General features: G+C 47.9%; 1 protein-coding gene across 3 annotated transcripts in view; it reads right to left on the bottom strand.

Moving 5' to 3' along the window:
• Positions 1 to 23109, bottom strand: part of CCDC149 (coiled-coil domain containing 149) — a 95338-nt gene extending 72229 nt beyond the window's left edge. For all 3 annotated transcript variants that reach the window (XM_030314105.1, XM_030314107.1, XM_032593010.1), the window contains exon 1: positions 23010 to 23109. In XM_030314105.1, coding sequence (XP_030169965.1) covers positions 23010 to 23057 — 48 coding nt within the window. In that variant the 5' untranslated portion in view covers positions 23058 to 23109. The remainder of the gene's footprint in view (positions 1 to 23009) is intronic.
• Between the last annotated feature and the right edge of the window lie 1245 nt (positions 23110 to 24354).

The raw sequence follows: 24354 nt of genomic DNA, 5'->3' as shown, positions 1-24354 counted from the left end.
CTATCAATCACACCCAGAAACACATATACAGTGGTGAAGTCTACACGCTGCCGTGGGGTATACACCTACCACCTGGAGAATGGAGAAAACCACACACCAAGTACATGGGGTAATCAGTGAACGTGAATGCAATAAACGGTAAAATATGCCCGGTTTTCCGCACGTATGCTAGACCTCGTGAAACACTTTTATTATCCTCTCCAAGATAGACTTCTTTTGAACTGCATTTCAATTGTATTTTTAAAGCACAACTCACAAGTCATCTGTCGATGTCAATCCCTACCTGCATACAAACGCCACGTAGGTAGCCTTGTGCTCTCATCCTAAGAACCGAGACCTACAGTTTTCACCACTGAGTGGCTTTTATCTACCCACTTACTGTTATCTGCAATAAAGCAAATCATAATTTGCTATAAGGAAGATCATAATAATTAAACGACTATCTGAAATACCACATTACTGTTTAGATGGCTTTACAGCTAGACAAATGCGATGAGAGATAAAGGTGGCCAGGCTGTCAGGGAGGGAGCCTCTCCACTGAGTGACTCTCTCCCTCGAACAGTGACTCGTGGTCCTTGGCGATTTTTACGGATGGGGTCAGGCTAGCTCTCGTTAGCCGCTGCGAGAATATTACCTGCTAATCCCCAAAGGCTTCACAACGTGCTGATAAACTCGTGTGGCTGAAGGGTTCGTGTTCAGGAATAATTTAGAAACTTCTCAACTGTAGGCTCCCTCTTTTCTGAGAGGTATTTCCCCCTCTGGTCCTCCTCTACTTCCTACTTTCTCACTGCCCTCTTCTTACCCTATTCTCCGTCCTCCACCCAGGAATACCTCCTTTCTCACCCAATATGCGGCTTCGGGCAAACAGTATCCGACAATCGACATAACTTCAACTTCCAATAAGCCATTCCCTCCATTCTCAGAAGCCCTACTCTGCCCTGCCCAGTGATGTCTGGCCGGGACCATCACGACAGCCTCCTCTTGCCTCCTTACCTGTCTGGTCCAGGTACGAATCCCTTTGAAAACCATACATCAGGTCCTGCCACTCACTCACCTTTAAAAATATCCCTGTTATGGAGATTGGCAAACAAGAGCTCTGCGGTACCTGGCTGCAGTCCGCTTCGGACTCCTCCTGCCCTCTTCCTGACTCCTGGTAACCATGTGACATTCCAGGTACACCTGAAGTAGGGCATCACAGCCACCAGCCCACCCATCTGCCTCCCCACCGACTGAGGCCTCCCTGCAGCCAAGGTCCAACTCATTCACCTTTGCGTCTCCAGAGCCAAGCTCCTGACCAAGAGTGAGTGCTCAATACATATTAGAGATGTAAATGAATTTTGATTCCCGCTAAGCTGAAATATATTTACCTATTTGTAATATATTTTTTAGGAAGCTAATCAATTATTATTTATTATTAAGCTTAACTCTCGAAAGTCCATTTTTAGCATCATTTAGAAAAAGAAATCTGGTGGGGCGCCAGGGTGGCTCAGTCAGTTAAGCGTCCAACTTTAGCTCAGGTCATGGTCTCACGGATTGTGGGTTCGAAACCTGCCTCAGGCTCTGTGCTGACAGCTCAGAGCCTGGAGTCTGCTTCAGATTCTGTGTCTCCCTCTCTCTCTGCCCCTCCCCTACTTGCACTCTGTCTCTCTCTCTCTCTCTCTCAAAAATAAAAAATAAACATTTTTTAAAAAATTTAGAGAAAGAAATCTGGTTGCAAAAACTTGATATGTATGGAGAGGTCACAAGACATTCCTATAGAATTGCCATAATGGCATTTGTAATTTCACCTCATTTTTATTCCTTAAAACGAGCGCTTCCCCATATCACAGGGGCATAAACTTCCTTTACACCTTCATTCTCTGAAATCTTGCAGACTGACCACTCCAGATATACAGGACTGTCACTTAGGGACACAGTGAACCTTGCCAGGCAGAGTTTGGGCATCTATGGAGTAAGATGCTAAGTGGGGCCAACCCCACGTGGACAGTCATCTCACGGAGGTCCTCCAGCCTGCGGCCATCGTGACCACACCACACTGACTCACCCGTGGGAGCAGCCTTCGCCAGCCACGATCACACCCCAGTCTCCTAAGCACGTCCACAGCCCTGTTCCAAATCTGTGTTCGCCTCTGTAATTTTTAGATAACACTTCAGCAATTTCAGGTTGGTAACAATGATTCTAATGCCATTCTCTAAGATGACTTTTTTTTTTTTTTATGATCTAGCTTTCTCTGAGTCACCATGGCGGCTTCCCCCTCTTCAGTATTACTTTCGACAGGCAAACTTTGATGATTTGAATGCCCCAGGGGATGTGCTGGAAATTTAAGTTAAGTGAGATTTCAGGTAATTGGAAGAGTTTATAATGTGAACTATGGTAGCTGGGGGGTATGTGAAATTCACTGACAGTCTTGGTTAAGTGAAGTTAGGAATAACGAGGGTTTGCCTGAATATCTATTTCAATCCTTCCCTCCTGTTATTCCTTCCTTACTCCCTGTCCCCACCTTCTCAGTCTCTGTACCGTCTGAGTGCACCCCTGTTCTTTTCAGGCCAATAAAAATTAGGAGGAAATGCAAGGAAAAAAGACTGCTTTCCTTCTAGTTGGCCATAAATGGGCTAGGAAATCCTTCTCATTTGCTGAAGACGGCATATATTTTTAAAGACCATTGCTTGCCTAGAGCGACTTTGGTCTCTCCCCAGCACTAGGCTGATCTGACCTTGCCTCCGGCTGAGATGCTGATGGCAAGGCGTGCAATTCAGGTTTGTTTCACAGAGATCCAGGATTCGGGATGGGGCACTAAAATCGCCCACGCATCTGAGGTTCACCCTTTTCCATTCAGGCTGCCAGGGGCCTGGGGTACACTAGCTGTAGCCGACAGCCCACATCACAAACACTCACATATACAATGACATGTTAAAACATGTAACAGTCACACATGGAATGTAATGAGAGATTCACTAGGCACTTCGTTATGGGATAATAATTCAATTCCATTGCAGAAAGCTTTTCTTGTGGGCTGGGTACCAATAAAAAGCCAACAAAGCATGGACAACATTTTGGTCAAACTGTCTTTGAAAGCTATAAAATTGCTGTGGCTCATCTTCCCCGTCTCAAAAAGAAATCATAAAAAAAAAAAAAAAAAAAAAAAAAAACCAACCCTGGGGCACTTGGGTGGCTCCATCGGTTAAGCTTTCCACTTTAGCTCAGGTCATGATCCCGTGGTTCATGAGTTCGAGCCCCGCGTGGGGGTCTGTGCTAATGGCTCGGAGACTGAAGCCTGCTTCGGATTCTGTGTCTCCCTCTCTCTCTGCCCCTCCCCTGCTCACACTCTGTCTCTCTCTCTCAAAAATAAACATTAAAAAAAATAATAAAAAAAACCCTAAAATCCTTACTACTGTTGAGCCACAGTGACCGCTGTATATCTATCTGCCCCTGACTTCTCAGATCTGCCCTCAAACACCGTGAGGCAGTGCCTCCACTTCCCAGATGAGGCTCAAGTCGTTTGCAGAACTCCAACTGATTCCAGGACTATCCTTTAACAAAAGGGAATTTGGGAGGCACAGAGACAAAGGCACTATTGATAGACACAACATGGCACCTGGGATTTAGAGTGAAATTATGTGGCTTCCATGGCCATCACCTACCACTCACCCCCTCTGTATCTCAGTTTCCTCTTACATAAATGCTGGGTGAACGACCATCACCATAGTGGACTCTACTCAGTGCCCAAAGGTGATTCAGTATTTCCCATATATAAGTCATTAATCCTTATCACAACCCCAAAAAGTAGACATTCTCCCCTTTTACAGATGAAGAAACTGAGGACCTAGGAGATTTTTCTTTTTTTAAGTCACACAACTTGTGGGGCATATGGGTGGCTCAGTCTGTTAAGCGTCCAACTCTTGATGTCAGCTCATGTCAGGATCTCACATTTTGTGGGTTCAAGTCCTGTGTCGGGCTCTGTGCTGAGAGGACGGCGCCTGCTTGGAATTCTCTCTCTCCCTGTCTCTCTGCCCCTGCCCAACTCGTGCTGTCTCTGTTTCTCTCAAAATAAATAAATAAACTTAAGAACAAAGTCTCGCAACTTGCCGGTGGCAACGGTGGGATTTATTTTTTTTAATGTTTATTTATTTTGAGAAAGAGAGAGAGAGAGAGAGCAGGGCAGGGGCAGAGAGAGAGGGAGAGAGAATCCCAAGCAGGCTCTGCGATCTCAGCACAGAGCCCAATGCAGGGCTCAAACCCATGAAACGTGAGAACACGACATGAGCTGAAATCAAGAGTTGGATGCTTAACTGACTGAGCTACCCAGGCACCCTGGAAATGGTGGGATTTAAACCCAGGCCTGCCCCACCTCTCTCACAGGAGAGTCATAAGGGCTCTATAAGACAATGCATGTTTTTTTTTTTTTTTTTAAAAAAGCACTCAATAAATTCTAAAGGCACCAATCTTATTAATAATCACAATAATCCAAAGAACTGCGTTCATCCTATTCAAAGAAAGAAAACCAAGCTCCATTCCTAAGTTTGTCAGCAGACCTTGCCTTTGTGAAAAATATCATCTCCCTGCTGGGATGAAGTGTTCCAGAAGAGGGTCAGAGTGCTCCAGATGAAGACTCAACTCAAGATGGAGCATTTGTGGGAGTATTCCCTGGCTTCCATCTCTTCCATACTAGAGTCAGGTGCAGATACTCCAAGGCAAGGAGGTGTTCCGTCCCTGTCTGCCCCCGAAAGGCAGTCATCTGCAGACTAGAGATCTTGAAATCAGACATGCAAATCCATCACTATTTTAATTATCCAAGGAAGTAGAGCTCTTACCACCATCTGCCAAGATGTCAGCCAATCGTGATCATCACGGCTCCCCCCAGCGGTTCTCTCTGCATGAGAATCACGGAGTCATCATTAAAGGGCCACTTGGGCCCCAATTTCCGCCTACAGGATGAAGGTGTCCCCAGCTGAAGCTTGTGAGTGGGAGCTGTTTTTGCCTTCTCTCTATGCCTAGCTCATATTTTCCTGAGCACTGTTAATTTGCTCCTGAGCTTGTCATTATCAGTTTCTTACCACCACCTCCAGGCAGTACTGATTAGTGAGAAATGTTCCTCAACAAGAACTGTCAGTTCAGAACTCGGCCCCACGGCAACAAGTTAGGTGGAGAGTCATTCTGGAACATGGGTGGATGTGCAGTTCTGCTGATTCAAGTCGCAGGCTTATTCAGAGGACAGACTAGACTATAAACACTAATTAAGGCGAGGGCTCTGCCCAGGTCTGTTTCCCTGGCTGGTAATGGTGCAACTGGGTCGATTATGCTAGCAAAGGGCTCCTATGGATGATCTCAATTTAGTATGGCTTTCAGGGAGGATGGCAAAGTCCTCATTGTCTCCACATCACCAACAAGCCACCAGCCAACACTGGGCATAATTTTATGGCTTCTCTTGACAGCCCATTTGTCCACCACAATCACGGTTCATCAGAAGAGCATTGAAATGACAGTAACATGGGTTGCTTCAGTTTGTTCCTCTGCAAGTACAGACACAAGACCTGGCGCTTAAAGGATTCCTTTGGAGAAGACATCACTGATGCAGGTAGCATCAAGGCGTGGGCATTTCTCTTTCAGTAAGGAAAGTCACTGATAATCAAGGTCACTACAGACAGCAGCGTCAATAGGACTGACTAAATATGTGACCAGGCTAACCATTCCAAAAGGAGATGAAATTTTAGAGGCAGAGAGGCCTAAAAGCTCATGGAAGGCAGTGGATATCCCAAGTACGTTTTGGGGGGGGGGGGGGTCAGACTTTCTTGGATTCCAGTCCCTGCCCTGCACCTGTAGCTGAATGACCTTGAGCAAGTTAATCCATCTCTTGCTGAGCCAAAGACCCCTTACTTGTAAAAGGGGGACCATGATAGTGTGTCCTTCGTAGGGTCTGCGACATAAAGGAGGTAATGGAACAAGGTATCTAGTCCAGTCACTGGCGTGAAGCTGGCATTTGCTAAGAGGTTATTATTTTTTTTATCTTTATAATCATCATCATCCTCCTCATCATCAATCATCATCATCATGTTCATGCTATATCATGAGGACTGTTGCTGTCCGTACTGTGTAGGAGGGTGCAAAGACCAAAGTAGTTAAAACAAGTCTTTGGGAAAGACCTATCAAGCCTGATGGGCCTAGACCCCAGATATGGCCGTGGAGGCATCAGACAAAACACTAAGGGCAGACCCTCCTCCACCACTGACCGTGTGCCAGGTACTGTTCTGGGCACTTCACGCACATTAGTTCATTTGGTCCTCACAATGAGGCCCTAGGAGGTAGGAGTTACTATGATCCCCTACATCTCCTATAAAGTGCTGGCCAAGAAGAGGGAAGCAGAAGTGTTCCAGGAGACTTCTGGGAAGTTGCCTTAAAGGAAGGAGCATATTCTTCTTCATGTTTTCTTCCTCCTGCAAAATATTCATCCCGAAAATGGAAAGCTCCACTGTTGGAACGGTGGATAAAAGAAACAGAAGGTGCCTGGGTCCCTGAAAAACTGTAAGCTGCCATATCAGTCTTAAACGGTCTTCCTCTAAAGTCACTGTACTTGAGAGAGAAATACAGATAACTCTATCTTATCCAAACCACTGCCGTTTCTGGTATTACGTTAAAACTAATCCTAAATAATCTGCCAACACACCCAAGCAACTGATACTGAGGAAATTTGGCACCTTTTAATGTAAGATATGTAACTGAGTTCATAAGAGAGCCCTATGTCACCCCTGACAGGTATCACTGGATATCCATGATACAAAACTGTGTAAGTACCACACTGAGGTTTTCATAGAGTTTAAATGAAAGAATACTTCCTTCTTGGCTTGATAATTCAAAATACACACCTCCTAAAAATGAGCACCACACTAGAATGTTTTTTCATTCGTTCACTCACTCATCCATTTGGTAGAGCCTACGGTAGACCAGGGGAAACATAGACTTTGGAATAAAAAGAACCCGAGTTCAAATCCCAGCTCTTGTATTGCCAGCATATTCTCTTATGTTCACTTATCAACTCTTAGCCATATTGATCACAGCAAATGAAATGGTGGTAACTCCAGCAGCCTCTCAAGGCTGTTGTGAGGTATAAGTGAAATGCATATATAAAGCGTTCAGGACTGGGCACATTAAATAGCACCCGATAAACATATCCTTTTTCCTTCAAATATGTGCCTGCACCAAACCTTAGATGAACCTTATATGTATGGCACACAGGGCTTAATAAATGGACACATTTGTTAAGAATAACTTCACTGGGGCGCCTGGGTGGCTCAATCAGTGAAACGTCTGACTCCTGATCTCAGCTTAGGTCGTGATCTTAAGATCGAGAGTTCAAGCCCCGCGTTGGGCTCCCTGCTGGGTGGGGAGCCTACTTAAAAGCAAAACAGAACGAAAAGAATAACTTTAGTGCAGTTAATAATAATAATGATACTGAGAGAGTAGTAGCAATCACAGCAGTGGTCGTAGAAACAGCGGTAGTAAAATAATCAAAAGCTAAACAGAGAGGGTGAAAATAAGGAAGGTCCCCAAATGTGTGCGGTTAATACCTACATGATCAAAACTTAACTGTTCAGCACGAGGTCGGAGAATGTTTCTGGAGAAGTGTGGAATTTTTCTCATGAATCCTCACCAATGTTTCCAGTAATCAAAGCAGTGATTTTCCTTGCTCACTAAGCAATCTTATAATCTTAAAAGAACGTCTCTCTAAAACCCAGGTGTTTAAATTGTCCAATGAATTCCTCTCCTTTTTCAAAAATGAATTTTTAAAAAGAAGTTGATGGACAGGATGAACGAACACCCTAGAATCTGCTCTCCTGTACAAACCTTTACACCAAGTGGTAAGATGCCAGATACCCTTGCCCCAGCGCACAGGGGTAGTTATTAGGTCGTTCAGCCTAACTCATGTGCATTCACAGAAACTAAGTAAGCAAGGGAAGATATAAGCCGGCTGTGCAAAAAACCACGGGAAAACCTTAAAGTCACTGTCCCCGCAGCCTACTCTAGAGTTTAACAGAACTCTGATGGCAGACATCTGGGTGTTCCGACAGTGGGAAACAATGCAGTTAAGAATTTCTAAGACATAGGCTCAAAGTCCAGCAAATGTATAGTTTGTCGACACGGTGTAATCCGTGCTGCCACAGAGACTGATGTCGATGGAGATGAGTTAGTGACGTGGAAACTGTTCACGACTTATTGCTGAGCAAGAAAAAGAACACCTTATAAAACAGCATACGGTGACAGAATTCAAAAAAATGCTTAATGGGTGCAGGAGGGGTGGGTGGGTGGAGTCGACTAGGAAAGGCATGCAGAGCCTTCTGGGGAGCTGAGAATGTTCTATATCTTGACCTGGGTGGTGCACATGCAAAAATGCGTTGAGCATTCACCGTGTGCATTCACTGTATGTGTGTAGCATGTGATATAAACTCATTTTTAGAAATAAAGGCCTGGAAAAATATCTGAATGATTAAACACTAAAATATTAACAGTAGTCATCTCTGGGTACTAGAATTATAGTTATTTTCTTTTAAACATACGTATATTTTCTAGGGACAGTTGCTTGAGCGTCTGACTCTTGATTTTGGCTCAGGTCATGATCTCATGGTTCACGGGATCGAGTCCTGCATTAGGCTCTGTGCTGACAGCACGGAGCCTACTTGGGATTCTCTCTCTCCCTTTCCCCTGCTCTCTCTCTCTCTCCCTGAAAATAAAAATAAATAAACTTTAAAAAATGAATAAACATACGTATATTTTCTAAATTTGGGGACCGCTTAAGTTTATTCAGATATTTAAACTCAAATCCATCCTGATCCAAAGTTTTACCATCTCTAGGTAATACCTTCAGTCACTCACCTCTCTTCGCCACCCTTTCTCCATTCACAGATTCAGGCCGACCAGGGTAGGGCCCCCACAGCTGCCCAAGGAAACTCTCTGTGATGGGGGCAGGTAGGATCCAGGGGAGGTGGATCCGTGGCATTATCAGATTCTAGTACCTCTGCGGAGCCCCTGCTCAGACAGCACTGGGTCACCTGGAGCACCTGCCTGCAGCCTCCACAGCAGAGGTGGCATCCTGACCGTCCTCCAGTTATGGCCACATCTGCAGGTGTCCCCGACGCCACTGTTGCTCAACTTCCAGCCTCTACTGAAGTCTGGGCAGGGATTTGGAACCCGACCCCAGAAGTCTCTATCTCAGCTCAAGCTCTTGGGCTCAGATCTAGGTCAGCTGGCACGAGCATGGAGAGGATAGGAACCCAAGCCTTCCGGTGGGAGAAACATCTGACTTGAAGTTAAAAGGCCTGCCTCCACATACTTGCTTCTTGCCAAGTGACCATCAATAAGGACTCCGAATTTCCATTTCTTCACGCTACCCCCTGCTCATTCTAACTGACGAGGTGGTTATGAGGATAAGGGAATGGAGACGAAGGTGACAGCATCCCATTGGCTTCTGCACCCTAACTTTTAGCAAGGTGCCTGAGGCTGGGTTAATCCTCTTAGGCATCAGTAGAAGAAAGACAGATGTAAGGTACTGTTTTTATGTATTATGTCCTGTGATGAGGTGACCACAGAGGCCAAAGCAATTGCATAGCTTCTTTGCATGAGAGTCAAAGGTGGGTGCAGACAACCTTGGCACAAACCCTTCTAGTCCAGGGTGAAGGCAGAGGCTGGGTACGACGCACGATAGCACAGGTCAGAGCCCGTTACAGAAAGCAGCTCTTTATAACTAAATGATTTCCCACCCGCAGCTTCTGCCTCTTGTCAAGCAATATATCCGATACGATAAAATTTCAGTTTGGAAGAAAATAAAGGAAAGAAGGGGAGGTTGGGATGGAGAGAGAGAGAGAGAGAGAGGAAACGACTTCTAGTGAATTCATAAATCCCTTGGAGCTTATTAAGAGGAGATTTGACTTACTACCTTTAACAGATCACAGTCTGTATTTGGAAAGTCAGAAGGTCTGTGAGATCAAATGGATACAAGGGGACTCTGGGGAGAGAAACACACGAGAATGTTGTTCTGACGAGCAAACAAATGGATGTCCTTGTTTTAATTCAGCAGGTTTTCAATGCAAGTATTAACTGAGAGCCGGATAGGCTTGTCATCTCTTTCAGATTTGTCTACAAGCAGGACTTTGTGCTGGGTATAATGGCAGATTCAAAAAACATCCACCCCTTCCCACTCTGAGTAACTCCAGGCTGGAGACAAGGCACGTACGTAAATAATTCCGACCTGGTCACAGAGGTGCAACCTGGATGCTATGCGATCGCAGGAGGCCAAAGACCTTCCAGCTGGAGGTTAAGGTGGTTATGACTGAGCCTCGAAGGAGGAGTGAGAAGAAGTAAGAGAACCAGGGTTCCTGCCAGAGGGCACAGCCTGAGCAAACCCCAGGTGGGTGGAAACGCTGGCTTCCCGCAAACACTCAGCGTGCTTCTGTTTACCGAGAACACAGGACATGTGAAACGGAGATGTGCAAAATAAGGCCGGATCATTTGGTTTGGATGAAAGTAAGAAAGGCCTTAAACGACAATAAAGTCTGAGACAAAGTGAGAGCCAGCAGGAGCTACGGAGGCTTTTGACCAAGGAAGGGTCAGATCCCAGTTTTGCTTCCAGGCACTTGACCAGGCAGTGAGGGAGAGGGCAGGAGGGCAGAAATGGGTGCAGGAGGCAGGGAGGCATGTTCTCCAGGGAGGAGGTTACTGTTAGTTCTTTGTGAGCAAGTGCTGTGTCCTGAGAACTGATGTCAGCCTACTAAGAGGCTTATTCAGGACCCCACCAAACGTGGGAAGGAGTTAGCAATGGCTCTGAAGACCAGAGCACCATTTCCTAAAGCACAGGACCACCACCTCGGCTGCAGAGGGTCGGGGACTTGGAAACATACTTTCATATATATCACCTCACTCTAGCCTCATCTCAGGTGAGGGATACAAGACGGATATTGTTATCCTCGTTGCATAAAGTCCAGAGAAACTTGAGGTCTTGGGGAAGTCATGAGATTCACCCAACACTATGTAGCTACCTACCGACGGAGCTTGAAGACTTACGTGACCCAGCTGGTGAGGATACCGGTCATGGGCTGGCGCCACGTGGACACTCACTCCCAGCTTCTTTGGGGCCATGAGCAGTCTGGGGGACAGGCTGGAAGTGGGGCACACCAGCAGCTGAGCAGGGCTGGCTTCAAAGACAGTATCAGAAATGGCAACGTGAACTCTTTCCTTCCTTCTTTCCTTCCTGTTATTCCCTTCCTTCCTCCCTTCTTTCCTTCCTTCCATGAGTACCTGCAAAGGACCATGTGCCTGGAATTGTACTAGATATTATTGCCCCCCCCACCTCTCTGAGGGCCCCCATTGTCAGGAACCCCATTACCTTGCCTTATTATGCTGCCAACAACAATTCTCCACACCATCTTCCCAACTGAAACGTACCATCAACTTCCCAAGTAAAACATACCAGGCCCAGGGGAGGTAGGACGCTCATGTGATGTGACATTTGACCATGGCCTTTAAGTACGCAAAGGAGGTCACCTTGGACACGAGCAAAGACCTAGAGATGCCTCAGGGCCTGGAATGATCTGGTATCTGTTAGGAGTTCTGTGGAGAGTGGGGGAGTGGATAGGCAGAAGGGGCCCAGGGGAGTCACTGGAGGTGAGGAGGGAGCAGGGCCCCTGGAGGCCAACTGAGGGACTGGCCTTGACTCTGCAGGCCCCTGAGGGCCATCAGAGAGCTTGAGGCAAAGGAGTGGTAAAGCATTTCAGTGCTTATAAGGACAACTCCAGCTGGATGACAGGACACAGAAGAAAGGTCTTACAGGATGTAGCAGATAATTCTGAGGACAGTGAATGAGAATCTGAGCCGTGGTGGGACGGTGGAAATGGCGACACAGAGCCCTTATTAAAGACTTGTTCAAGAGCAGAAAATATGGGCCTTGATTAATAATTAGATTGGGTTCAGCTGGGAAGAACGATCAAAGACGACTCTGTAGCGACATCATCAATCGAGATGGGATGGAAGAAGGGAAGACAGATAGGAAAGGCAGAAGCCAGAGGGAGGATGGATTCGGGTTAGGGCACATTGAGTGTAGGGTGCCTGGAGACATGTCCAGTGGCCATGTGCAGGGATGCAGAAGCCCAGCGGGTGGGGAAGGAAGAGTGGAGTGTCAGAGGCTGCACAGCCAGGACCACATAGGCTGAAACCTGAGGACAGACCACTGTGCATGGCAGAGAGGAGTCTGGTCTTGGATGGGCTTGGCAAGAGCATTGCAGGAGAAAAGAAGGGGCAGAAGGCAGACTCAGGTGGATCGAGAGTGGATGAGAGCAAGGGGACAAGGAAGAGGCTCAGGTGGGCTCCTGTGTCCTTCTCGACGCTCATCCCTATCACGTTGACTCCTGGCAGATCAGCTACCTTCCCACCGCACCCAGGTAATTTCTCCCCTGCCCAGAGGGTATAATCATGTCATCAGTAACATTCTGTGTGTCGACCATTAATAAAGCTATAGGTGGGCAGGCACATTGATGAGTCACTTTTCCATGAGTGAAGACCTCAAAGTAGAGGTCCTGTATATGGGTCAGAACTGGGTTGGTTCTTGGGTATTATTCAGTATCCCCACTCAGTTCTGCTCCTCTTGAGTCATAGCATGAAATTCATTCCTATCTCCTACCCACCCAACATAGCTTGTCACAGTCCCTTCTCTTAGGAGCTCACTAACTTGTGTAGGAGTTGAGATCCACACACAGAGAAGGTCCCTATATTTCTCTGGGAGCATTTTAGTGCTATATGAGTGGCTTGGAGTCTAAGCTATGTAACGCAACAGGCTGAAGAGTTCACTTCAAGCTTGGGTGGTCATGGATGATTTTATGAGGGATGTGGGCTTCTATTCCACTTTGGAGGACTAGTAAAGGCTGTGGTCTGGGAAGAAGTTGAAGGCCCACCCAGATGAGATCAGGATGTGGGAATGAGGTAGGAACCAGAATGCAGGATGGATCAGTTTGTCTGGAACGCTCAGTTTCTGAGGGGACCAGTGAGACATAAAGTTGGAAAGCTCAAGGCCAGTTTGAGGGGAGCCTTTGAACACCAGATAATGGGGAGCCAAGAAGGTTTCTGAGTAAGAAGACTTAGTGAAAAGTGCTTTTCTTCTTAAGGTGGCATAATAGATTAGTTGTACAGAGGATAGACTGTCTTGAAGGAGATCTGATATCCTGGACATAAATGAGATGTCACAATAAAACAGCACAAGGTGATAGAGTAGATTATTGAACAAACTTATACAGAAAATGAAAATGGGAAGACTTCAAAACAAAAACCAACCAAGGTTTACGTTCCTTGGGAACCAGTTATCCCCTCCCACGGGCACCATGTCACCTGATGGGCCACAGAGAGATGCAGACTCTCCACTAAGCAAAGATCTCCACCATGAGGTACCCAAAGCCCCAGTGTGGTTCTATTAGTGGAAAACCAGGCGGTGAGTAAGAAATGTCATTCACTCTGGTCATTTTCATTCAGGGACTAGCCAAAGTCCTCTTCTAATCTTCAGCCAATGTATTTTATCCAATGTGAAAGTCACTAAATTAATTTTTTAACATAATAAGAGTAGAAATTGTCAATTTTAGAAGCGCATATGCGAATTTCCCTGCACAGGAGAGAACATGAATCCTATTAGTTAAAAATAGCAGTTGTGCTCACTTTCCCCCACATGCTAATTTTAATAAACTTACTCTGAAATTAGCCTGCCACTATGCAGATAGCTGCTCATCCAAAATGCTCCCAGTAAGCACTAAGCTTGCCTTGCAAGAGTTCAAGTACTCCCAGGAAACTCTGAACAATGCAGAGTTCTAAATGGAACTCATCTCTTCTCACCAGACTTGGCCACTCCCAATCCTCTATCATGCCCAGCCTGGCCTCTCTCTAGCCACCCATCACGGGTCATCTTGGACCCATTCCATTTCATCTTCCCAATCCAGTTGGCTATGAAATCCTGTCGGGGTCATTAAAAACAAAATCTTTCTCTTAGCCATCCCTTCTCCTCTATTCCCACGGACGCTGTTATCTCCTTACCACTTCATTTATTCAAACATCCAGATTCATATATCCTACAATTACTTAATTCCTATAAAGGGCAAAGCACAGTGCAAAGAGAGCTAAGGCCACAAATTAACAACACATGGTCCCTGCTCTCAAGGAGTTCAAGATCATTTGGGTTCAGCGGAGAGATAGACACGTTATAGGTTAGTTAGAAAACCATGTAAGTGGCATGGCTTCGGTGCCAAAGGAGTAATCGGAAATGCTGATGGTGACAGAAAACACTAGATTGCTAGTCCCTCATCTTGTCTTTCCCCGATTCCTGGCAAAGTTACCAAATTTGTCTGCACATCCCCGCTGCCTGGCATAGTGCCTCGCAGACTCTGTTAGAGGCTCAGTGATCACTGAGTTCGGTGGAAACAGATCCCAGATAGTTTCATCGACTTGTACCCCAGCTAAAAAAGTGTCCAGCACCTCTCCATTACCAGCTATGTTAGAGCACGCCCTCTGTCTTGCTTTTGAGGTCATTCACCATCTGGTCCACCCTGGCTCTTCCAACCTTCATGTCTGCTCTACCTCAACCCACTAGTTCCAGCCTTTCCTCAAAGGTCAGAAGCATTTCCTCAAAGGTCAGCTGCCAGCCCAGTGTTCATGCCTGCTTCTATCATGATCACCCATGGCCTCTTCAACCAAAGGGGAGGGACCCAGTTCAAGTTCCACTGCCTCTAGGAAGCTTTTTCCCACCTCTCAAGCCTGACCAACTGTCTATATATGTGCCCGCTATTCTGTACTGGTTTTTTCATTTAATACTATCATTAATACGAATAATACTTTGAAATATTAACTGATGTCCTATCTACCCACCTTGCCTCCATTTCCTATAATTCCTACCCTGTTTCTCCCTACACATCCCTCTGCCTTTTTAAGAAACCAGACATTCTGCCTTTGTGTTCCAAGGAAGGGAGCACCCAGCAAAACACAGGTAACAAAGCGATTGGCTCTTCAGTGTTAGAAGTCTGGTCCTTAAGACATCAGGGCATGGAACAGTCTCCCCAGGAGCTCCCTCCCCCATGGCTTCCCAAAAGACTAGAAAGATCTCCAAAGTTGAGGAAAGGGCAGAATCAGAGGGCAAAGAAAGAGAGTTTGGCTATCAGTGAGTCTCTAAGAATGAGCACGGAGCCTCTGCCTAATCCGCCTGGGTGAGGGCAGTGGAGGGGGAACCCCGGGACCAGGGTGGGGAGCATGGCTAGTCGTGCTGGAAACCTCATGAAGTGGGATGTGACGAGGTAAGGAATAAAGCTCTCCAGAGCAATGTCTATCTCAAATATCCATCTCTCCCCTTTAAAAAAATTAGATTTTGGGGTACCCAGGTGGTTCAGTCAGTTACACGTCCAACTTCAGCTTGGGTCATGATCTCGAGGTTCATGAGTTCAAACCCTGCGTCTGACTCTGTGCTGACAGCTCAGAGCCCGGAGCCTGCTTCGGAGTCTGTGTCTCCCTCTCTCTCTCTCTGTCTCCTTCCCCCCCACTCACGCTCTGTCTCTCAAAAATAAATATTAAAAAAGATCTTGAAAAAATTCAATTTCTTGAGGCACAATTCACAGAGAAACGTTCATCTTTTTTGGGTGTACCGCTCTATGAATTTCACTACACTTGTACAGTCACATAGCCATCACCACGGCTGAGGCACAGAATACGTCCATCACTCCACAAAGTTCCCTTGTGCCCTCCCGCCGTCAATCTGCTCACCCTGTTCCCAAGCTCTGGCAACCACTGATCTGTTTCCTGTCCTTCTAGCTGCGCCTCCCCAGAAATTTCATATTAATGGAATCTTACAGTAGGTACGCTTGGCTCGAGCCTCTGGTTTCCATCACTTGCCAATTTTTTTTTTCTTTTTTTAGTATAGTTGGCACACAATGTTACGCTAGCTTCAGGTGTACCAAATGTTTTGGAGGCTCATTCATGTTTCTGCACGGATCAGTAACCTGTCCCCTCGTAACGCTGAGCAGGATTTCATTACATGGACGCACGACAGTTATCCGCTCGTCAGTTCACGGACACTGGGGCTGTTTCCATTCTCAGTGATTATAAAAAAAAAAGGGCTATAAACATTCACATACAGGCTTTGGTGTTGATGTGCATCCTCACTTCTCTTGGGTAAACACCCAGGGGCAGGGCGGCTGGGCTGTTCGGTTAAGCGTATGTTTGACTGTATGAGAAATTGCACAACTGTTTTCAAAAGTGGCCGTAACCACTTTCTATTCCTCCAGCAACGCACGGGGCTTCCAGTGCTCTGCATCCTTGGCGGCATTCGGTTTATCCATTTTTTATCTGTTTGTTTTTCCCTCCTGACAGGTTGTGTTGTGGAACCTTATCGCGATCTCAATGTACATTTCTCTAATGACTGACAGTTTAGTATATATTCATGTGCTTATTTTCCATCCAAATCTCTTTTTTAAAATTTTTTAAAGTTTATTTTATTTATTTTGAAAGAGACAGAGATAGTGTGTGGGGGGGGGGGGGGCAGAGAGAAAGGGAGAGGGAGAGAATCCCAAGCAGGCTCTGAGCCCGATGTGGGGCTCGAACTCATGAAACCATGAGATCATGATCTGAGCTGAAACCAACAGTTGGATGCTTAACCGACTGAGCCACCCAGGTGCCCCACCATCCAAATCTCTTGAGTGTAGAATCTATTTAACTCTCTTGCCATTTTCTTTTTTAAAAAAAGTTTGTTTACTTTGAGAGAGAGAATCCCACACTGCCAGCGTGGAGCCCGATGCGAGGCTCAAACTAATGAACCATGAACTTGCCTTGAGCCAAAATCTAGAGTCTGATGCTTAACTGACTGAGCCACCCAGGCACCCCTCTTTTGCCATTTTACAAATTAGGCTGCTTGTTTTCTTATTATTGAGTTGTGAGAGTCCTTTATATATTCTAGATATAAGACTTCTGTTCTGCACAAATTTTCTCCCAGTCTGTGGCTTATCTTTTCATTTTCCTAAAGGAGTTTTTCAAAGAGCAGAAGTTTTAAGTTTTGATAAAATACAATTTATTCTTTTTTCCTTTTGTGGTTATGTTTTTCATGTCCTATGTACCCTTCTTACTCTTGAACCTCCCAAACTGTGAAAAACCATCTCAGTGGTGATAAGAGAACCTTCCCAAGTACAAGCTGGGCACAGATAAAGTTCCATTCCCTAGCCTCCCTAGCCTCCATGGCTAGGTGTGGCCACGTGACTATGCTCAGACTAATGGGATGTGAGCAGAAGTCATCCCTAATGTTAAAAAGCCCCTCACCCTGGACTCCCCCTGCCCTTTTTTCCCCCCCATTCTCATGGGTTGGGACAAAAACATGGCAACAACCAGCTTCATACATATAGTTGGGGACCACCCCCTAAGACACACTGGAGTAAGAAGGTGTAAAAAAAATCTGAGTTCTTAGATGACTCACGGAGCAGGGCCTCCCAGACTGGACCACCACACACTGTAACATGAAAGAGACCAACATATCCACCTTATTTAAAACAACATATTTTGAGGGTAGGTATCTTTGTTAAAGTAGCTTAAACTTAACCCAAAAAATTCACCCTTCTTTCTGGGGAAGTAGACAATAACCTCAAGGGTCTTGGACCCACCCGGTGTCATGTGGTGTATGTATGCAGACAACTGCACAATAGTTTCCAAAAGTTTCCGTCAGCTCAGGAGTGATTTGGGGGCAGCGGAATATGAACCCCTTGCCTTTACCCTGGGCAAGAATGCAAGGTCCCCCTTGCTCAGCAAGGTCCTCTGAGCAAGGCTCAGAGCCACGAAGGAACAAATTATCAACTTGTTCTTCGTTCACCCAAAGTAGCACGGGTGGGGTACAAGCCATTGCTGAGAGGGGGACAAGCAGAGACACAACTGTGACCTATGACTAGATACTAGATGAAACATGAGGAGATTGTGACTATATGAAAGTAGCCCAGACGGGATGCGTAACCCCTACCCCGTCACCCCTGCCAGCGGCTGAGAACCACTTAAGCCCCCTACAACTTAAACATAGGCTGGGGGAAAGGGAGACACAGGACTCCGACCCAAAGTACATTTCCATCCCTGGGAATGTGTAATCAAAATTCACATGCTGTAGCAAAATATAGACGTTTTCATTTCATGAATGCTTAAGTTTCTATCCTGAGGTTCATGCTCATTGTACTAACGTTCACTAAACACCACCTGCCAGGCAGAGGGCCAAGGACTAACAAGCCCCTCACACACCTACGGGGTACGTACTCATTACCCATCTGAAGATTATGAAAACGAGGCTCAGAGAAGCTGCACAGTGCAGGGACTTTTCCAGTCCATTCTGCTTCGGGCAAATAGCCCCTGCTGCCTGCCCACTCTCAGGCCACGTGGCCTTCCTGGGCAGGGCCCACAACCAGATTACCACACTCCTGAGCCACTGTCTTTCAGGCCAGGTGAGTGATCTAAGTGGGTTCAAATGGAGGGACGCCTGTGGTTGTATGGGACGTACTACATAAGAGTTGCTGTCTTCCTCTCTGAACTTGAAAAGGACGGAGGCTGAGACTTAAGACAAACAGCAAGGAGACTCATGGATAGAGAGAAAGTGCCCATTTGAGTGTGGGATCCAGCTGGGGCCCAAAACACTCCTCTCTTGGAATTACTAGACAGGTCAGCTGTATTGGTTTGTTGCAGCTGCTGTCACAAACTGCCATAAACTGGGCAGCTTGAAACAACAGAAATTCATTCTCTTGTACTCCTGGGGGTTGAGAGTCCAAAATTAATGTGTCAGCAGGGCCATGCTCCCTAATAAGGCTCCAGGGGAGGACTGTTCCTTGCCTCTTCCTAGCTTCTGGTAGTTTCCAGTAATCTCTGGAACTCCTTAGCTGCATAACTCCTGGTCTCTGCCTCTGTCATCACATGGCCTTCTTTCCTCTGTGACTTCACCCAGTGTCTTCTCCCTGTGCATCCCTATATCCAAATTTTCCTCTCCTTGTAAGGACACTAGTCACTGGATTAAGAACCCACTCTAATGACTTTGCCTTAACTTGATTACATCTTCAAAGATCCTATTTCCAAACAAGGTTGCGTTCACAGCTTTGTTAGGTTAGGATTTGAACATATGTTTTTGGGAAGCACAATTCAACCCACAACATCAGCCGATAAATTCCCTGAGCTGAACCGCTTTGGGTTGGGTTTTTGATCATTCGCACCCAGAGGGAAGTAGAGCCAAGATTCACCCGCAGAGCTCAGTCAACAACGCAGACCCAAAGCCACACCATTAACCGTAGGGCCTATTCAATCTCTGTCTTTCCAATGTCAGTGGCTCTATTCTGGGTAGAGGTGCAGGGTTACACAACACACTCAAAGAATATGACGCTGACTGCTATCTAATTAATTAACCAAAATTCAAATGATGAAAATAGTGAAATTGAACTAGGCATGGGTTATCATAAGGCAGCGGGCCAAGAGGTGGCCGGCATTTTTATTTTAGAAATAAAAAATTACTGACTGTCTGCATGGCTGCATTTCAAGATCTCTCCCTGAGAGAGAGAGAGATCTTTTGGAAGATCACTTCAGGTGGTGCTAGGAAGAACATTTCCCCCTCCCCAGACATTCAATTTCTAAAAGAGAACATCAGCCAGGCTTCCTTCACACGCATGGCCGTGTTTACTTTGGGGCCTACGAGTGGGCTGCAACTTCAGCTAGTTATACTAAAAATATGAAAATAAAACTGATCTCCGTAGGATCATTTTAAGTGAAGACGGCTTAGTAGAGGCGAGCCGCGGAAGCAGACCGATGGAAAGGCAGCACAGGGCTCTGGGCAGGAAGGGCAACGGAGTGCGTGTCCAGGGCGGGAGGCAGAAACCAGGTCCTCTGCAGAAATCGACGTGAGCCGTCAAAAGGCCCACTCAGCTCAGGTCAGGTGTCTGGTGACTGTCTTCCCCAGTTCTTCTGGCTGGATTCCAAAATCACTTTGAAACACCACCAGCCACTGACCACTCTCTTCCTTGGATCCTATTGGCTACGTAGCAGGCATCTCCACGCCAGGCCCAGTCCGCACCCGGCCAGCTAAACTTGAGTGGGGCAGGGGAATCCCCTGGGTAGCTCAGTGTCTGAGAAGAGCAGATTTTAGGCTATACCCCTGGGCATTTTCATGCCATCGGTGTATCAGTTTCCTGTGGCTGCCATAACCAGTTACCGCAAACTGGGTGGCTTAAAACACAGAAATGTATTCTCTCACAGCTGTGGAGACCAGATGTCCACAGTCAAGAGGTGTCAGAAGAACTGATTCCTTCTGGAGGCTCTAAGGGAGAATCTGTTCCATGCCTCTTCCAGCTTCTGGTGGCAGCTGGCAAACCTTGACATTCCAGGACTTTCGATGTGCAACTCTGATCTCGATCTCCATCTTCATATGGCCTCCCTCTCTGTGCCTTCCCATTGTCTTCTCCCTTGTATCTCTGTGTCTGAAATCTATCTTTACTTTCTTTTGTAAGGACACCAGTCATTAGATTCAGGGCTCACCCTAAATCCAGGATGATTTCATCTCACAATCTTTAACGTAATTACATCTGCAAAGACCCGATCTCAAAATAAGGTCCCATTCACAGCTACTGGGGGGTTAAGACTTAGATGGATCCCCGGTGAAGAGGGGGAAATGCACAATGGATCCGGGGAGAGACTTTAAAACTTGCATTTTTCCCAAAAATGCAGAGTGACTCTGCGTTCTTTGTTCCCCAAATGACTGGGGTGCAGGTGATCTGTAGATCGTAGTCTGAGGAACACTGATTTAGTCACTGGGGATTCAAAGGTGAATAAAACATGGTTCTCTCTCTTGGAGAACCTGCTGTCTAGCTGAAGATACACAGAGATGAACCAATGATTAACATACAAAGTATGGCCTAATGATTCCAAGCTCTGGAGTCAGACCAGGGTTCAAATTCTGCCCGCTCCAGCTATAAGGCTCTGGCAAGCTCCTTAACCTATCTGAGCCACAGTGTCCTTACTTGCAAAATGAGAAATAATTCCTACTTTATAACATTATGAGAATGAGGCTATGTAAAATACTTAACACTGATGAAGGACTCAAGAAACAGCCATGAGGTATTAGGAGAGGGGCAAGCATAGCTCCTTGCTGTGTGCCTTCCACACCCTAGAGCCTTTACTGAGTGTTTGTGGAAGGCACGAATGCACTACCCTGAAGAAATCCAGCTGGGATAGGCAAGGCAACTCCTAAAAGGCACATGTCAGGATCTTGATTTATTCTATAAGCATTTTTTGAGCACCCGCTGTGTATGGAGCTCGGTGTGTAGGCCCCTGGATCAAAGCCAAGTAAAACACACATCCCGGTGGGGAGACCACCAGGCCACAGTAGCGTGGTCAGCGCAAGGCAGAAGGAAGGCCACCTCGGGGAGGCATATTCGGATGCAATGAAGCACTTCCTTCCTCTGGTTTTCCACCCTTTAGCATTCTCTTTATGTTTATCGCGTAACTCTCCCAAACTGTAGCATAGGTTCCAGAAATTCTTTGAGAGCAGAAGGGGTTGTCTGCCTTCTTTGCCGCTGAATCCCAAGCACCTAGCGAGGTACCTGGCTGCTAATAGACCTTCGATACATATTTGTTGGAGTAGAGAACATTCTGCTGCCATTTCAGAGCCTAACCCTGGACTCTTATGAAGACGCACCCCCAGCCTCCTTGACTACTGGGTATGATTCTTGATTCTTGAAAGTTCCCTGGAGGATCTGTCCCTTGACATAGAGCCGGAGAGTTAGAGGAGACGGGAGGGAGCAGGCCGCAAAACAATGCGTCCGAACACTGTCTAGTTAGGAGTTTTCAGCTACTAGACCAAGAGTAAACAAACTAAACCAGGAAGAACTTATGGCATCTTATTCCTCTTCAGAAATACAACGCTTTGCACACACCAGACGTTAAGTACTGTTATCCGCCTGACCTGGAGGCCCTGGAAATGATTACAGGAGAAAGTATAAGGGTTTCTCTTCTAACATCCCACAGGGGAAGGAAGAGAGCAAATCACTACACCCTGCATTATGTGCACAGGAGTAAAGTCAAAGAGGCCCCAAGTTGGCTTTGGGCAAAGGGATGGTTCTCGGGAGGGAGAGAATGGAAAACTGGGAGGGGGGGGGTGCTCAGCAAGGCTAGGTAGCACGGGGAACTGCCATCACATATGGCGGTAAGTCAGGACGAGCGACCTACCTGTGACAGGAAGATATCAGCCTTCACTGTCACCTGCAGAAGCCGGACAGCCCCTCCCAGGCCAAAAAACTCAGGCTGGGCTGAAGAGGCAATAGCTCAGGAGACTAAAAGCCAACCCCGGGGTGGTTGTGACAAAGGGGTTTGGGGGGAAGAGGGCTGGTGTTTTCTGCTTGCACGAATCGAGTGCCTTCCGCACCTGTCGTTCGCTCCTTTGATAAATGGCTCTCCACCTTACCCAGAGTAGGCCCGCAAGACACACGTGTTGACAGAAGTAAGTGACTGAATGAAGGCTACGGAGGACCCCGAACTCCCCCCACCCAAACCTCCACCGCAGGTAATTCCACCTGGCCCGGGGGGAACCCCAGGGCCCGGATCTCCCCCCGCCCCTCCCCGGCACCACCTTTCCGCTTCAGCGCGGGCCGTCCAATCGCTGGGCTCCACAACGGTGGTGACCGGGAAGGCAGGTGGGGCTTGGCTCCTCTCCTGCCGGGTCCCCCGCGCTCCGCTCTCCAATCCAGGGCCGAGCCCCGCGGGAGGGGGAAGGCCCCTCCCCTGAAGCCGGCACCAGATGGCGTGGAAGCGGCGCCCGGCCGGCCCGGGAGGCGCGCGAGGAGCGGCGCACCTGGCGGGGGCGGGGAGCAGCGCGTCCCCCGCCCCCCGCGCGTCCCCGCCGCGCTCGGCCACCCAGGGGGGCGCGGGCCGGGGGAGGGGGGACGTGCTGCGGGCGCGGGGCGGGGACGCGCGGCCCGGCCCTTCCCGCCTGGCCGGCGCCTCGGCCTCACCTCGCTCACCAGCCCCTGCCAGTCGCTCTCGGTCCGGTCGCCGTTCATGGCCTCCTCCTGCGGGCGCGGGCCGGCCTCGTGGACGCCGCCCGCCTCCGCCTCCGCCTCCGCCTCCTCCCGCCGCGCCGCCGCCGCCGCCGCCACCCGCGCCCCGCGCGGCCCCGAGAGGGCCGGGCGCCTCCGAGCCGCCGCGCCGCCGCCTGCGGCCGCCCGCGCTGTTGACTCAACGTCCGCCTCCGCGGGAGGAAGGGGAGGAGGAGCCGCGGCCTCCCGGCCCGCAGCCAGGGCCCCGCCGGCCCCGGCCCGCCCCGCGCCGCCGGGCCTCCCGACCCCCCCCCCCCCCCCCAACTCCGCGCCGGGACTCCTGACCCCTGCCCCGGCCCCCGACCCCTGACCTCCACGCCGGGATCCCTGACCCCTGCGCCGGCCCCGGCCCCCGACCCTCGACCCTCGTGCAAGGGAAGGGACTGACGGCAGCGGGTGGTCTCAACCTGCAGGTGACTCCTGTGTCCTGGATGCCTGCTCTCCCTGGGCCGGAGGCGGGCTCAACAGACACCTGCGTGTCCCCTGCAAGAACCAACCCCCCCCCCCCCCCCCCCCGCCCAACTGTCTAACCAGCCCCTGACCCACTTCCAGAAAGTAAGCATCACCGGGACAGGGTGGTGGCCTTGTTCTCTAATGAATGCTAGGTGTAGGGCCTGGCACATAGTAGGTGCTCTACAAATATGTGTTGGTCACATGAATGAGCGAACCTCCTGTTATTATATAGTTAACATTGTTTTTAAAGCTTCCAGTGTTTACTTATATTTATTTCTCAAATTATCAGCTGTCATAAATAGGAAGCAAACGAAAATATTGAAAATAAAACACTATTGAATTCTAAATAGGACTAAAAGCTCTGAGTACGATGCTGCACATGTGTCAGGAGAGGTGTTTAAGACCTACTGGCATCATGGGGCGCCTGGGTGGCTCTGTCACTTAAGCCTCAGACTCCGTTTTTGGCTCAGGTCATAATCTCTCACAGTTGGTGGGTTCGAGCCCCACGAGGGGCTGCGCTGACAGTGCAGAGCCTGCTTGGGATTCTCTCTTTCTCCCTCTCTGTCTGCAGTCACTTTCTCTCGTTCTCTCTCAAAATAAATAAGCTTAAAAAAAAAAAACCCTACTGGCATCAAACGAGACTTTCCCCCGAGAGGAAGGACCGAAGAGAGTTACAGAGGGCAGGAAATCTTCAACATATGAATCATTATTATTTAAGATGGTTTCCCGAGGTCTCCTAAACTCCTCTCACGGACCACCACCAATGGTGAGCTTTCCAGTCGCGGAAGCGCGACCTGTGCAAATGATC

The sequence above is a fragment of the Lynx canadensis genome, chromosome B1 (assembly GCF_007474595.2).
Source record: "Lynx canadensis isolate LIC74 chromosome B1, mLynCan4.pri.v2, whole genome shotgun sequence".
Classification (NCBI taxonomy): domain Eukaryota; kingdom Metazoa; phylum Chordata; class Mammalia; order Carnivora; family Felidae; genus Lynx; species Lynx canadensis.
Note: the sequence above shows the minus strand (reverse complement) of the source record. Positions and strands in the feature narration are given on the sequence as shown.